The 15750-nt window shown below is 33.2% G+C and overlaps 1 protein-coding gene across 5 annotated transcripts in view; it reads left to right on the forward strand.

The window, feature by feature from the left end:
- Window positions 1–15750, forward strand: part of FAM227B (family with sequence similarity 227 member B) — a 287158-nt gene that overhangs the window by 60057 nt on the left and 211351 nt on the right. For all 5 annotated transcript variants that reach the window (XM_032297816.1, XM_032297818.1, XM_032297820.1 and 2 more), the window contains 2 exons: window positions 10004–10235; window positions 11858–11925. In XM_032297816.1, the coding sequence (XP_032153707.1) occupies window positions 10004–10235; window positions 11858–11925 (300 nt within the window). The remainder of the gene's footprint in view (window positions 1–10003; window positions 10236–11857; window positions 11926–15750) is intronic.

The raw sequence follows: 15750 nt of genomic DNA on the forward strand, positions 1-15750 counted from the left end.
GAAAGAAAGAAGTCAAATTATTCTTGTTTGCAGATGATAGGATCTTATATTTGGAAAAGCCTAAAGACTTCATTGAAATATTAGAATTGGTAAACAAATTCAGTAAGGTTGTAGGATACAAAACAACATACAAACATCAGTAGCATTTCTATATGGCAAGAGAGAAAAATCTGAAAAAGAAAAAAGTAATCCCATATATTAAAACCAAAAATAAATGAAATACCTAGGAATTAAATTAACCAAAGAAGTGAAAGACCTTTACCATGAAAACTGTGAAACACTGATGAAGAAATTTAAGAGGATACCAAAACATGGGAAGATATTCCATGATTATGGAATGGAATAATCGATATTGTTAAAATGTGCAAACTACTGAAAGGAATTTACAGATTTAATGCAATCCCTATCAAAATACCAATGACATTCTTCACAGAAATAGAAAAAAAATCCTAAAATTTCTTTGAAACCACAAAATACCTAGAATAGCCAAAGCTATTCTAAGCAAAAGGGATAAAACCAGAGGAATCACATTACCTGACTTCAAATTATACTGCAAGCTATGTTAACCAAAATGGCATGGTACTGGCATAAAATAGACATACACACCAATGGAATAAAATGGAGAACCCACAAACAAATCCACACACCTACAGTGAACTCATTTTCAACAAAGGTGCCAAGTATATGCATTGAATAAAGGACAGTTTCTTCAATAAATGGTGCTGAGAAAATGGATATGCATATGCAGAAGAATGAAACTAGATCATTATCTCTTGCCATATACAAAGATCAGAATGGATTAAAGATTTAAATTTAAGATCTCAAACTATGAAACTACTACAAGAAAACATTGAGAAGATTCTCTAGCACATTGGTCTGGGCAAAGATTTCTTGAGCAATATGCCTCAAGCACAGGCAACCAAAGCAAACATGAGCAAATGGGTTTACATCAAGCTAAAAAGCTCTGATCAGCAAAGGAGACTACCAGTAAAGTGAAGAGACAATCTATGGAATGGGAGAAAAGATTTGCAAATCACTCATCTGATAACCAGAATATATAAGGAGCTTACACAACTCTATAGGAAAACTAATAATCTGATTTAAAAATGGGTGAAATATTTGAATAGACATTTCTCAAAAGGAGACATAAAATGGAAAACCGTCATCTGAAAAGGTACTCAACATCATTGATCATCAAAGAAATGCAAATCAAAACTACAATGACATATTGTCTCACCCAGTTAAAATGGCTTATATGCAAAAGACAGGCAATAACAAATGCTGGGGAGGATGTGGAGAAAAGGGAACCCTCATACATTATTGGTGGGTATGTAAATTAGTACAACCACTATGGAAAACAATTTGAAGGTTCCCCAAAAATCTACAAATGTAACTACCATACCATCTAGCAATCCCACTGCTGAGTGTATACCAGAGGAAAGAAATCAGTATGTTAAAGAGATATCTGCACTCCCAGGTTTGTTGCAGAACTGTTAACAATAGCCAAGATTAGGAAACACTCTTAAGTGTCCATGAACTGATGAATGGATAAAGAGAATGTGGTACCTCTACACATAAGTACTATTCAGCCATAAAAAAGCATGAGATCTTGTTACCTACACAGCATAGATGGAACTGGAAATTGTTATGTTGAGTGAAATAAATCAGGCACAGAAAAACAAACACTGAATTTCTCACTTATTTGTAGATTCTAAAAATGAAAACAATTGAACTCATGGAAATAGAGTAGAAGGAGGATTACCAGAAACTAGGAAAAGGAGTGGGAGGATTGGGGCAGATGGGGATGGTTAATGAATACAAAAATATTCATTAGAAAAAATGAATAAGACTGAGTATTGATAGCACAAGAAGGTGAATATAGTCAGTAACAACTTAATTATACATTTTAAAATAAAAAGTGTATTACTGGATTATTTGTGACACATAGGATAAATGCTTGAGGGGATGGAAACCCCATTTTTCATGATTTGGTTATTATACATTGCATGCGTGTATCAAAACCTCTCATATGGCTCATAAATATATATACCTACTATGCATTCACAAAAATTAAAATTAATAAAATTGTTACAATAATTTGATAATGGATGTACAATATATATAAAATGTAAATAATGACATCAGTAGCATAAAATGTGAGGGTGGGAGTTAAGGTGTAGAGTTTTTATATGTGGTACATGTTAAGTTGTTATCATCCCAAAATAGAATGTAATAATTGTAAGATGTCTTATGTAAGTCTTATATAACCACAAGGAAAACCCTTGTTTACATACACAAAAGATAAATAGAAAGGCATCAAAGTATACCATTATAAAAAATCATCAAATCACAAAGGAAGACAGCAACAGAGGAAAAAGAGAATGAAGTTACTATTAGTTTGGAGCAAAAGTAATTGTGGTTTTTGCTATTAAAAATGGCATTAAAAATAATGGCAAAATACATAATTACTTTTGCGCCAACTATATACAAAATAATCAGAAAACAATGAACAAAATGTCAGTAGTAAATTCTTACATGTCAGTAATTGCTTTAAGTGTAAATGGGTTAAATTCTTCAATCAACAGATGTAAGTGGCTGGCTGACTTTTTTATTTTTATTTTTGAAATGGAATCTGGCTCTGTCACTCAGGCTGGACTGCAGTGGGGCAGTCTCGGCTCACTGCAACCTCTGCCTCCTGGGTTCAAGCAATTCTCCCTGTCTCAGCTTCCTGAGTAGCTGGTACTACAGGTGCACACCACCACACCTAGCTAATTTTTGTATTTTTAGTAGAGACAGGGTTTCACCATATTGTTCAGGCTGGTCTTGAACTCTTAACCTCAAATGATCCACCTGCCTCGGCCTCCCAAAGTGCTTGGATTACAGGCGTGAGCCACCATGCCCAATTGGATTTTTTTTTTTAAAGCAAGAAACAGCTATATGCTGCACACAAAAGACTCACTTTAGCTTTAAGAACATACATAGACTGTAAGTGAAGAGATGAGAAAAGATAATTTATGCAATGATAATAAAGGAGAACTAGGATAGCTCTACTTCTATCAGGTTAAGTAAGCTTTAAGTCAAAATCTTTTAAAAGAGACAAAGAGAGTATTCATATAATAATAAAGGGGTCAATTGGCAAAGAATGTCTAATAATTGTAAATATATATGCACCCAGTATCAGAGCACCTAAATATATAAAGCAAATATTAACATAACTGAAGGAAGAAATAGACAGCAATACATTAATAATAGGAGACTTTAAGGCCATATTTTCAAAAAATGGATAGATCATTTGGAGAGAAAATTAAAAGGGAAATAGAGGACCTGAACAACACTCTAGACAAAATGATCCTAACAGACATATACAGATCATTCTATCCAAAAGCAGCAGAATGCACATTCTTCTGAAGTGCACAAAGAAAATTCTCCAGGATAGATTGTATGTTGGGCCACAAAACAAGTCTTAGCAAATTTAATAAGACTGAAGTCATATCAAGTATCTTTTCTGACCACAATGGTATTAAACTAGAAATCAATAATGGAGGAGAACTGGAAGTTGAACAACACACTCTTAAACAGCCAGTGGGTCAGGAAGAAATCAAAAGGAAAATCAAAGTATCTTAAGACAAATGAAAAGTAAATAATCTACCAAAACTTATGGGATAAACAAAGAATTTATAAGAGGGAAGTTTATAGCAAAAAATGCCTGCATTAAGAAAAAATCTCAGACAACCTAACTTATGCCTCAAGGAACTAGAACAAGCAGAACCAACTAAGCCCAAAGTCAGTAGAAGGAAGGAAATAACAAAGACCAGAGCAGAAATAAATGGAGAGAATAGAAAAACAATAGAAATGATCAACAAAACTGAATTGCATTTTTTGAAAAGATTAACAAAACTGTCAATTTTCTAGCTAAACTAAGGAAAAATGAAGGAAGGTTCAAATAAATAGAATCAGAAATAAAAGAGGAGACATTAAAGTTGATGCCACAGAAATATAAATAATTATAATAGGCTACCATGAGAAGTTATATACAAATAAATTGAATAACCTAGAATAAATGAGTAAATTCTTTGAAATATACAACTTTCCATGATCAAATCACGAAGAAATAGAAAATCTGAACAGATCAATCCTGAGTAAAGGTATTGAATCTGTAATTGAATACCTCCCAACAAAGAAAAGCCAAGGACCCTTTAACTTTACTGGTGAATTCTACCAAACATTGAAAGAAGAATTAATATCAATCTTTCTCAGACTCTTCTGAAAAATAGAAGAGGAAGGAATACTTTCAAATTCATTTTATGAGGATAGGGTTACCCTAATACTACAAGGACACTACAATAAAAGAAAACTATGGCCCATTATCTCATAATGAATAGTAATGCCAAAATCCTCAACAAAAACGAGTGAACCCAATTCAACACTACATTAAAAGAATCATATACCATGATCAAGTAGGATTTATTCATGGGATGCAAGAATGATTCAACATATACAAATCAATCAATGTGATAAACCACATTAGCAGATGAAGAATAAAATCATCATCATCTCAATAGATGAAGAAAAAGCATGTAACAAAATTCAACATTGCTTTTTGATTTTAAAAATGCTCAGCAAATTAGGTACAGAAGGAATGTACTTTGAGATTATAAAGACCATTTATGAAAGCCTACATCTGACATCATAATCAATAGTGAAAAACGGAAAGGGTTTCCCCTAAGAAAACCATTGGTTCCTTTTTCTCTAGTTCTTTGAGGTGTGACCTTAGATTATCTACTTGCGCTCTTTCAGACTTTTCAATGTAGGTATTTAATGCTATGAATATTCCTCTTAGCATTGGTTTTGCTTTACCTCCGAGGTTTTGATAGGTTGCATCAGTATTATTGCTCAGTTCAAAGAATTTTTAAATTTCCGTATTGATTTTATTGTTGATCCAACAATCATCCAGGAGCAGGTTATTTTATTTCCATGTATTTGCATGGTTTTGAGAGTTCTTTTTGGAGTTGATTTCCAATTTTATTCTGCTGTGGTCTGAAAGAGTACTTCATATAATTTTGATTTTCTTAAATTTATTGAGACTTGTTTTGTGGCCTGTCCTACGGTCTGTCTTGGAGAATGTTTCATGAACTGATGAATATACTATCTATTCTGCAGTTATTGGCCACTATTTTCTGTATATATCTGTTAAGTCCATTTGTTATAGGGTATAGTTTAAGTCCATTTCCTTGTTGGCATTTTGTCTTGATGACCTGTTTGGTGCTGTCAATGGAGTATTGAAGTCCTCCCACTGTTATTGAAGTCCTCCCACTGTGTGCTGCTGTCTATCTCATTTCTTACATCTAATTGTAATTGTTTTATAAATTTGAGAGCTCCAGTGTTAGATGCATATATATTTAGGATTGTGATATTTTCCTGTTAGACTAGTTCTTTCATCATTATATAATGTCCCTCCTTGTCTTTTTTAACTGTCACTGCTTTAAAGCTTATTTTGTCTGATACAAGAATAACTACTCCTATATTTTTGGTGTCAATTTGCCTGGAATATCATTTTCTACACCTTTACCTTAAGTTTATGTGAGTCCTATGTATTAGGTGATTCTCTTGAAGATAGTAGATACTGGGTTGATAAATTATTATGTATTCTGCCATTCTCTATCTTTAAAGTGGAGCATTTAGGCTATTTACATCCAATGTTAGTTTTGAGATGTGAGGTGCTATTCTATTCATCATGCCAGTTGTTACCTGAATGCCATGTTTTTTTTAATTGTGTTATTGTTTTATAGGCCCTGTGAAATTTATGCTTTAAGGATGTTCAATTTTGGTATATTTCAAGGTTTTGTTTTAAGATTTAGAACTTTTTTTTTTTTAGCAGTTCTCTTAGTGCTGGCTTGGTAATAGCAAAATCTCTCCTCATTTGTTTGTCTGAAGAAGACTTTATCTTTTCTTCATTTGTGAATCTTAATTTTGCTGGATACAAAATTCTTGGCCTACAATCATTTTGTTTAAGGAGGCTAAAGATAGGATCCGAGTTTCTTCTGGCTTGTAATGTTTCTGCTGAAAAATCTGTTTTCAATCTGATAGGTTTTCTTCTATAGGTTACCTGATGCTTTTCCCTCATAGCTCTTAAAATTCTTTCCTTTGTTTTGACGTTAGATGACATGATTACTGTGTGCCCCGCTGATGATTTTATTACAGTGAATTTCCTGGGTGTCCTTTGAGCTTCCTGTGTTTAGATGTCTAGATTTCTAGCAAGGCAGGGAAGTTTTTCTTGATTATTCCCTCAAGTAAGTTTTCCAAACTTATAGATTTCTTCCTCAGGAATACCAGTTATTCTTAGGTTTGGTCATTTAACATAATCTCATACTTCTTGGAGGCTTTTTTCATTTTCTTAAAAATTCTTTTTCCTTTGTCCTTGTTGGACTGGGTTAATTCAAAAGCCTTCTTGTCTTTGAGCTTTGAAGTTCTTTCTTCTACTTGTCTGATTCTATTGTTGAAATTTCTCTAGTGTGTCTTTCATTCCAGAATTTCTGATTTTTATTTATGATATATATTCCTCTGGAGATTTTTGTCCATATTCTATATATTTTTTAATTCCTTCATGTTTGTTTTCACCTTTCTCTGGTGCTTCTTTTAGTACAAAATTTGGCATCCCTTTGTGATTAAAACTCTCAGCAAAACCAGCACAGAAGGGACATACTTTAAGGTAATAAAAGCCGTTTATGTCAGATCCACAGCCAGCATTATACTGAACAGGGAAACTTTAAAACATTGCTCCTGAGAACTTGAACAAGACAAGTATGCCCACTTTCACCACTTCTATTCAACACAGTACTGAAGTTATAGCTAGAACAATCAGACAAGAGAAAGAAATAAAGGGCATCTAAATAGCTAAAGAGTATATCAAACTGTCACTGTTCACTGATGGTATGATTATATACCTACAAAACATTAAAGACTCATCCCAAAAGCTCCTAGATCTGATAAATGAATTCTGTAAAGTTTCAGGATACAGAATCAATGCACAAATCAGTGGCACTGCTATACAGAAATAACACTCAAGCTGAGAATCAAATCAAGAACTACACCCCTTTTACAATAGCTGCAAAAATAAAGCAAAATAAAATACTTAGGAGCATAACTAACCAAGGAGGTGAAAGACCTCTACAAGATAAACTACAAAACACTACTGAAAGAAATTATAGATGACACAAACAAATGGAAAAACATCTCATGCTCATGGATGGGTAGAATCAATTTTGTGAAAATGACCATATGGCCAAAAGCAATCTACAGATTCAATGCAATTCCCATCAAAATGACAATCATTTTTTCACAGAACTAGAAAAAAAATCCTAAAATTTATATGTAACAAAAAAAAAAGCTACTTCATAGCCAAAGCAAGACTAAGCAAAAAGAACAAATCTGGAGGCATTATATACGCAATTTCAAACTATACTGTAAGGCTATAGTCACCAAAACAGCATGGTACTGGTATAAAAATAGGCACACAGACCAATGGAACAGAATGGAGAACCCTTAAATAAAACCAAATATTGACAGGCAACCTAACTTCAATAAAGCAAACAAAAACATAAAGTGTGGGAAGGACACCCATTCGACAAACATTGCTGGGATAATTGGCAAGCCACATGTAGAAAAATGAAACTGGATTCTCATCTCTTACCTTATACAATAACCAAGTCAAATGGATTAAAGACTTAAATCTAGGACCTGAAACCATAACGATCTGAAGATAATATTGGGAAAACTCCCTCTAGACATTGGCATAGGCAAAGACTTAATGACCAAGAGCCCAAAAACAAATGCAACAAAAGCAAAGATAAATAGATGCAACTTAAACTAAAAAGCTTCTGCACAGCAAAAGAAATAATCAGCAGAGTAAACAGACAACACGTAGAGTGGGAAAAAAGTCTTTGTAAACCATGCATCGGACAAAGGACTAATATCCAGAATCTATAAGGAACTCAAATCAGCAAGAAAAGAAGTAATTCCATTAAAAAGTATGCTAAGGATATGAACAATTTTCAAAAGAAGTCGTTGGGACAATTGAGTGTCCACACACAGAAGAATCAAACTGAGCCCTTATCTCACATCATATTAAAAAAATCAACGCAACATGGATTAAAGATTTAAATGTAAAACCAAAACTGTAAAACTACTAGAAGAAAACATAGGGGAAAAATTCTGTAACATTGGTCTGTACAGTGAATTTTTGGATATGAAGCCAAAAGCAAAGGCAAAAATAGATAAATGGGATAACATCAAACTAAAAGTTTCTGCACAGCAGGGGAAACAAGCAAGAGTGAAGAGACAACCTGTAGAATGGGTGAAAATATTTGAAAACCATAGATCTAATAAGGGGTTAATGTCCAAAATATGTAATGTGACTCAAATGACTCAGGAACAACAAAACTAATAACCTGATTTAAAAATGGGCAAAGGACTGGAATAGACATTTCTCTAAAGAAGACATGCAAACAGCCAACAGCAATGTGAAAAGATGGTCAGTATCACTAGTTATCAGGAAAATACAAACTGAAAGGACAGATGTCACCTCATACCTGTTAGAGTGGCTGTTATGAAAAAAAAACTAGATTTGACAAAAATATGGAGAATAGAAACATTTGAACACTGCTGATGGGAATCTAAGTTAATACAGCCATTATGAAAAACCATACAGGTATTCCTCACAAAAGTTAAAATACAACTACCACATGATCTAGCTGCCTCATTTCTGAGGTAATATTCAAAGGGGATGAAAAGAGTATGTCAAGGAAATATCTGTACCCTGATGGTCATACGCAGCATTATTCACAATAACCAAGATATGGAATCAACCTAAGTGCTTTTCAACTTATGAACAGAAAATGTGGTGTGTGTGTGTCTATATATACATAAAACACATTTTCTGTGTGTGTGTGTGTGTGTGTGTGTGTGTGTATATGTGCACACATATACACACAGTGGAATATTGATTCAGCCTTAAGAAAAAAAAATCTCTTCATTTTTGACAATGTGGATGAGCTTAGAGGACATGATGCTATGTAAAATAAGCCAGGCACAGAAAGGCAACTGTGGCATGATCTCACTTATAAGTGGAGTATATAAGAATGGACCTTATAGGAACAGAGAGTAGAATGGAGTCTTACCAGGGCTTGTGAAAGAAGGGGAGAAATGGGTGCAAAGTTTCATACAGGACAGATAAATTCTGGGAACCAATTTGTTAGCATGATGATTATAGTTAATAATAATGTATTGTGTACTTGAAAATTGCTAAGAGAGTAGATCTTAAATGTTCTCAGCACATACAAACTATGCAAGGTGATAGATATGTTATTTACCTTTTGGGCAATCATTGCACAGTGTATACATTTATTGAAGCATCACATTGTACACCATAAATATTTACAATGTTAATTTGTCAACTGTACTTTAATAAAACTAGAAAAAAATAAAAATAAATTTAAATTATCTCTTCTAATCTTCCCTGTTCCCTTCCCCATAGATACTGTGGAACTGTCACAGACCGAAAGGGACCAAATAGACATGAAGCCAAAACCTAACATTTTTTTTCTGAACTAGATTCTTTTGCTATAAAGGGCATAATTGGTTCCATTGAAACTTGAATAGAGTGTATGTATTAAATATAAATAATGTATCAATGCCAATTTCCCGATTCTAATGATTGAATTTATTATGTAGGAGGATGTTTTTATTTTTTGCAAATATACACTGAAGTTTTAAAGGATAATGGGCTGCAATGTAAACAAATTATTCTCAAATGATTTAGGAAAATCGTTTTAGTAAAGCACTTGTAACTTTTCTAATGTTTGTGATTGTTTCAAATTTTTAAAAAGTAATAAAAAGCAATGCTATGGAATAAAGTTTCAATTAAAGCTTGTTGGTTTTGAACTCTATTAATTTAAATTCATTAAAAATGACTTAAACTGTATTCATTCTTTCACATTTTTTGCAGGATTATTGGCCAAAGGAAATCCATTTTAGAGATGATGATCAATGGTCATGCACTCTGAAAAAAATAAAAGAAGATAGTTCATTTGTTTCCATTTATACACATCTATGGGAAAATGTTCCTCGAATATTTGAAGCAGTTTTGATCATGGAATCACGATTAAAGGATTATTCACTTCTTTTGCAAAACCACACCTCTAAAATATTTAAGTGGAAAAGCATGATTTCTGAAACAAGTGAGCCTTATTTATTTTTATCTTTTGTAGAAGTGGAGTCTAACTATGTTGCGCAGGTTGTTCTCCAGTTTCCAATTTTTGGCCTCAAGTGATCCTCCTGAGTCAGCCTCATAAAGTGCTGGGATTATAGGCATGAGCCAGTGTACCTGGCCAGTCCTTATTTTTTGTATTAGTAAAGTAATGGTCAGGTAGGGGTGTGTGTGGGGTGTGTGTGTGTGTGTGTGTGTAATCTCATAAAGAATGAAATTCTAAGGTATAATAAATTTTAAAAATATTTTATTTTAAAACTTCTTCATTTCAAAATGGTTCAATACAGCTTTTTTGGTTGAACATAAATATGTGGATTCAAAGGAAGTATTACTTAAAAAAAGCATTAAAATAGTTGTTAAACTGTTAAGCTTTTGTTAAACTGGAGTGGAGGTACAGAATATTAGGAAGACGTGAGAGCAAGTTTGCATCAACTAATATTTTTACTGGAAACGAACATATCAGCGAGGGTCAGGATAGAACAGAAATATCTAAAACTGAAAGTAAAAGGGGTGATAGTTAACCTATATGAGCTAGGCTTGTTTGTAGGAGTAACTGGTTCACTATGAAATAACTGAATGAATGACAAAGCATACTGCAAGTAATAATTTTAATTTTCAATATTTGTATAACATTTTTCTAATATAATTGTATTGATTAATATTTCCAGTCATTTTAAATATTTATAATTATTCTTGTCTTATTCTTGATTTAATCGCCAAATTTGTCATATATGTCTTGAAAATGATATTAATTGTACTTATAAAGTATTTTTAGATATTAGATTCATTATGTTATTTTGGTATTTAATATTCTTTTTTGGACTTAGATTTGTGTAATTCTGAAGATATATTTAAATACATTTCTATTAAATTATTTTTAAATTTTTAAATTTAAATTGTAAATGTTTTAATGTGTATTTTTTTCATTTGTGAAAGCTACATATAGCTTCCTTGTATATATATTAAATATACACATATATATAGCTTGTATACATATACACAGACAGCTGTATGTGCATATAAATTCATCTTATAAAGAAATAAAATATCCACAAGTAACCGAGTAGGAACATATCTTTTCATATCTTCCTCCTGTTTTTTAAAAAAGGTAATTTCTTATATATACATTATCTTCAATATATAGAGATCAGAAACAGGATTCAAGTCTAGTTTATCTGACTTCGGAGCCCCCCATATTGTTTCACTGGGTCATGCTCCACAGTACTGCAATTTATTGAAATTAAGGTGACCATGAAACAACCAAGCATAATTGGGTGAGCTATTTGAAAAAATGTGGACTTTTTTTAGGAGAGAGGGATTGACATAAAACTTAAGATATTTAGTAAGTGCCACAGACATGTTAGTTGGAACATGATATTTCAGAAAAGGAAAACAGAAGATATACTTTATATAATAATTCCAATTATTTATTCAGCTAACAGTATGTGTTTAGCATATACTCATCAAAATTGCTAGTTGATTTCATTGAATAGTTTTGTTTGTATAGTTTGTTTAAAGTATTTAAAATTTTATTATTTCTAGAGAATATACATATGTATAACATTTAAACCATGAATTCTTGTATTTTTAAAGGTTCTTATAGAAAATTGGAAAGATATGGGGAGTTCTTAAAGAAGTACCATAAGAAAAAACAGATAATGGTATGGTATCTATGTTTTTATCATCCTTGAAAATTGGATTTTCACAGAAAATATAAACACTACATTTCCACAGATGACCACTGAAAACATTTTTGTAAATGTCCTTTTAGTCTGTTGTCGCCAATCTAGTATCTGTCTCTATGTTTTAAAGATAACTGCACTTAATTTATTTTTATACTCAATATTAATGAGCATTGGCATCTTCACATAACTACAAGTTATTTGAAGACATATTTCAAGGTACCCTAGTCCATTCTTTGGTTATTTAATAATTTATAACATTTTATGCTTAGTGGTGCAGGTCCCATATCAGTCTTCTACTTTTAGAAAATTAGTAAGTCTTTTTGATGATCTTTAGATTACTCTGCCAATTTTTAAAAAATCTTTTTGAGATTTTGATAAAAATTGTCTTTTGAATTATTTTTAGATACCTCATCTTTTTAAAAATATGTTCTAAAGGTATATAATGTTAAAGCTAGAAAAACTTTGTATCACCATTAGTCTAGCCACCTTATTTAATGCTTTTTTTTTAAATTAGCTTTTATTTTCAGTTCAGTGGAACATGTGCAGGTTTGTTTTATAATAAACTTATATTCTGGAGGTTTGTTGAACAGATTATTTTGTCACTCAGGTATTAAACCTAGTGCCCATTAGTTATTTTCCTGATTTTCTCCCTCTTCCTGCCACCCACCCTTTGTTAGGCCCCAGTGTCTGTTGTTCCCCTCTATGAGTTCATGTGTTCCTGTAATTTAGCTCCCACTTGTAAGTGAGACCATGCAGTATTAGTTTTTCTGTTCTCGCATTAGTTTGCTAAGGATAATGGCCTCCAGCTCAATCCATGTTTTTGCAAAGGATGTGATCTTGTTGTTTCTTAGGGCTACATGGCATTCCATGTTGTTTATATACCACATTTTCTTTATGCAGTCAACCATTGATGGGCATTTAAGTCGATTCCATGCCTTTGCTCTTGTTAATAGTGCTACAGTGAACATACATTTGCATGTGTCATTATGGTAGAATGATATCTATTTCTTTTGAGTTCTTTCAGAAATATCAAACTGCTTCCCACAGTGGCTGAACTAATTTATATTCCCACTAGTGGTGTAGTATAAGCATTCCCTTTTCTCTGCAACCTTGTCAGCTTCTGTTACATTTTTTACCTTTTAGTAATAGTTATTCTAACTGGTGTGAAATGGTATCTCATTGTGGTTTTGACTTGCACTTCTCTAATGATCGGTGATGTTGAGCTTTTCTTCATATGTTTGTTGGCAGCATAAATGTTTTCTTTTGAAAAGTGTTGGATCATGCCTTTTGCCCACTTTTTAATGGGGTTGTGTCCTTTTTTTTTTTTTTTAAAGTTCCATGTGAGTTTTGGATATTAGACCTTTGTAAGATGCATAGTTTGCAAATATTTTCTCCCTTTCTGTAGGTTGGTTGTTTACCCTGTTGGTAGTTTATTTTGCTGTCCAGAAACTCTTTAGTTCAATTAGATACTATTTGTTAATATTTGCTTTTGTTGTGATTGCTTTTGGCATCTTTGTCATGAAATCTTTGCCCATACCTATGTCTGGAATGGTATTGCCCAGGTTGTCTTCCTGGGTTTTATAGTTTTGGGTTTTACATTTTGGTCTTTAAACCATCTTGAGTTAACTTTTGTATAAGGTATAAGGAAAGGGTCCTGTTTCAATTTTCTGCATATGGCTAGCCAGTTATCCCAGCACTATTTATTGAATAGGGATTCCTTTTCCCATTGCTTGTTTTTGTCATCTTTGTCAAAGATAAGATCGTTGTAGATATGTGGCCTTCTTTATGGGTTCTTTATTCTGTTCCATTGGTCTATGTGTCTGTTTTTGTACCAGTCCCATGCTGTTTGGATGGCTGTAGCCCTATGGTTTATAATAGTTTGAAGTCAAGTAGCATGATGCCCCAGCTTTATTCTTTTTGCTTGGGATTTTCTTGGCTATTTGAGATCTTTTTTGGTTCCATATGAATTTAAAAATAGTCTTTTCTAGTTCTGTAAAGAATGTGATTGGTAGTTTAACAGGGATAGCATTGAATCTACAAATTGATTTGGGCAGTATGGCCATTTTAATGATACTGATTCTTCCTGTTCACAAGCATGGAATGTTTTTCCATTTGTCATTTCTGATTTCTTTGAGAAGTGTTTTGTAGTTCTTGTAGAGATCTTTCACCTCCCTAGTAAGCCATATTCCTAGGTATTTGTGTGTGTGTGTGTGGCAGTCATGAATGGGATTGTGTTTCTGATTTGGCTCTTGGCTTGACTGACTGTTGGTGTATAGGAGTATTAGTGATTTTCATACATTAATTTTGTATCCTGAGACTTCGCTGAAGTCGTTTATCAGCTTAAGGAGCTTTTAAAACTATGAGGTTTTCTAGGTATAGGATCATGTGGCCTGAAAACAGGGATAGTTTGACTTCCTTTCTTTCTATTTGGATGCCCTTTATTTCTTTTTGTTGCCTGATACCTCTCACTATGGCTTCCACAGTACTGTGTTCGATAAAAGTGGTGAGAGAAGGCATCCTTGTCTTGTGCCGGTTTTCAAGGAGAATGCTCCCAGCTTTTGCCCGTTTATTATGATATTGGCTGTAAATATGTCATAGTTGGCTCTAATTATTTTGAGGTATGTAGTTTATTAAGCGTTTTTAATATGACATGGTGTTGAATTTTATTGACAGCCTTTTCTGCATCTGTTGAGATAATCATGTGGTTTTTTAGTTCTGTTTATGTGATGAATCACATTTATTGATTTGTAGATGTTAATCCAACTTTCCATCCCAGGGATAAAGCCTACTTGACTGTGATGTATAAGCTTTTTGATGTGCTGCTGGATTCAATTTGCCAGTATTTTGGTGAGGATTTTTACATCAATGTTCATCAAGAATATTGGCATATAGTTCTTTTTTGTTGTTGTATCTCTGCCAGGTTTTAGTTACAGGATGATGCTGGCCTCATAGAATGAGTTAGGGAGGAGCCCTTCTTCCCCAATTTTTTGAAATAGTTTCAGCAGGTAGGATACCAGGTCTTCTTTGTACATCTGGTAGAGTTCACTTGTGAAACTCTCTGGTCCTGAGCTTTAATAGGTTGATAGGCTATTTATTACTGATTCAATTTCAGAGCTCATTATTGGTCTGTTCAGGGATTCAGTTTCTTTTTGGCTCAGTCTTGGGAGGATATATGCATCCAGGAATTTATCCATGTCTTCTAGATTTTCTAGTTTTATATGCACAGAGGCATTTATAGTATTTATTCTCTGATGGTTGTTTACATTTCTGTGGGGTCAGTGGGGATAGTGATATCCCTGTTATCATTTCTTTTTTTTTTTTGGCAAGGTGAAAGCAAGTTTATTAAGAAAGTAAAGGAATGAAAGAATGGCTACTCCATAGACAGAGCAGCCCTGAGGGACGCTGGTTGCCCATTTTTATGGTTATTTTTTGATGATATGCTAGACAAGGGGTGGATTATTCATGCCTCCGCTTTTTAGACCGTATAGAGTAACTTCCTGACATTGACATGTCATTCGTAAACTGTATGGCACTGCTGGGAGTGTAGCAGTGAGGACAACTGGAAGTCAGTCACTCTTGTTGCCATTTTGGTTTTGGTGGGTTTTGGCCGACTCCTTTACTGCAATCTGTTTTATCAGCAAGATCTTTATGACCTGTATTTTGTCCTCACCTATTTCCTTATCATTTCTGATTGTGTTTATTTGATTTTTCTCTCTTTTCTTCTTTATTAGTCTAGCTAGCAGTCTATCTATTTTGTTAATATTTTTTAAAAAACAACTCCTGGATTCGTTGAACTTCTGA

Source organism: Sapajus apella, unplaced genomic scaffold (genome assembly GCF_009761245.1).
Source record: "Sapajus apella isolate SASKATOON/1434 unplaced genomic scaffold, GSC_monkey_1.0 scaffold37, whole genome shotgun sequence".
Taxonomy (NCBI): domain Eukaryota; kingdom Metazoa; phylum Chordata; class Mammalia; order Primates; family Cebidae; genus Sapajus; species Sapajus apella.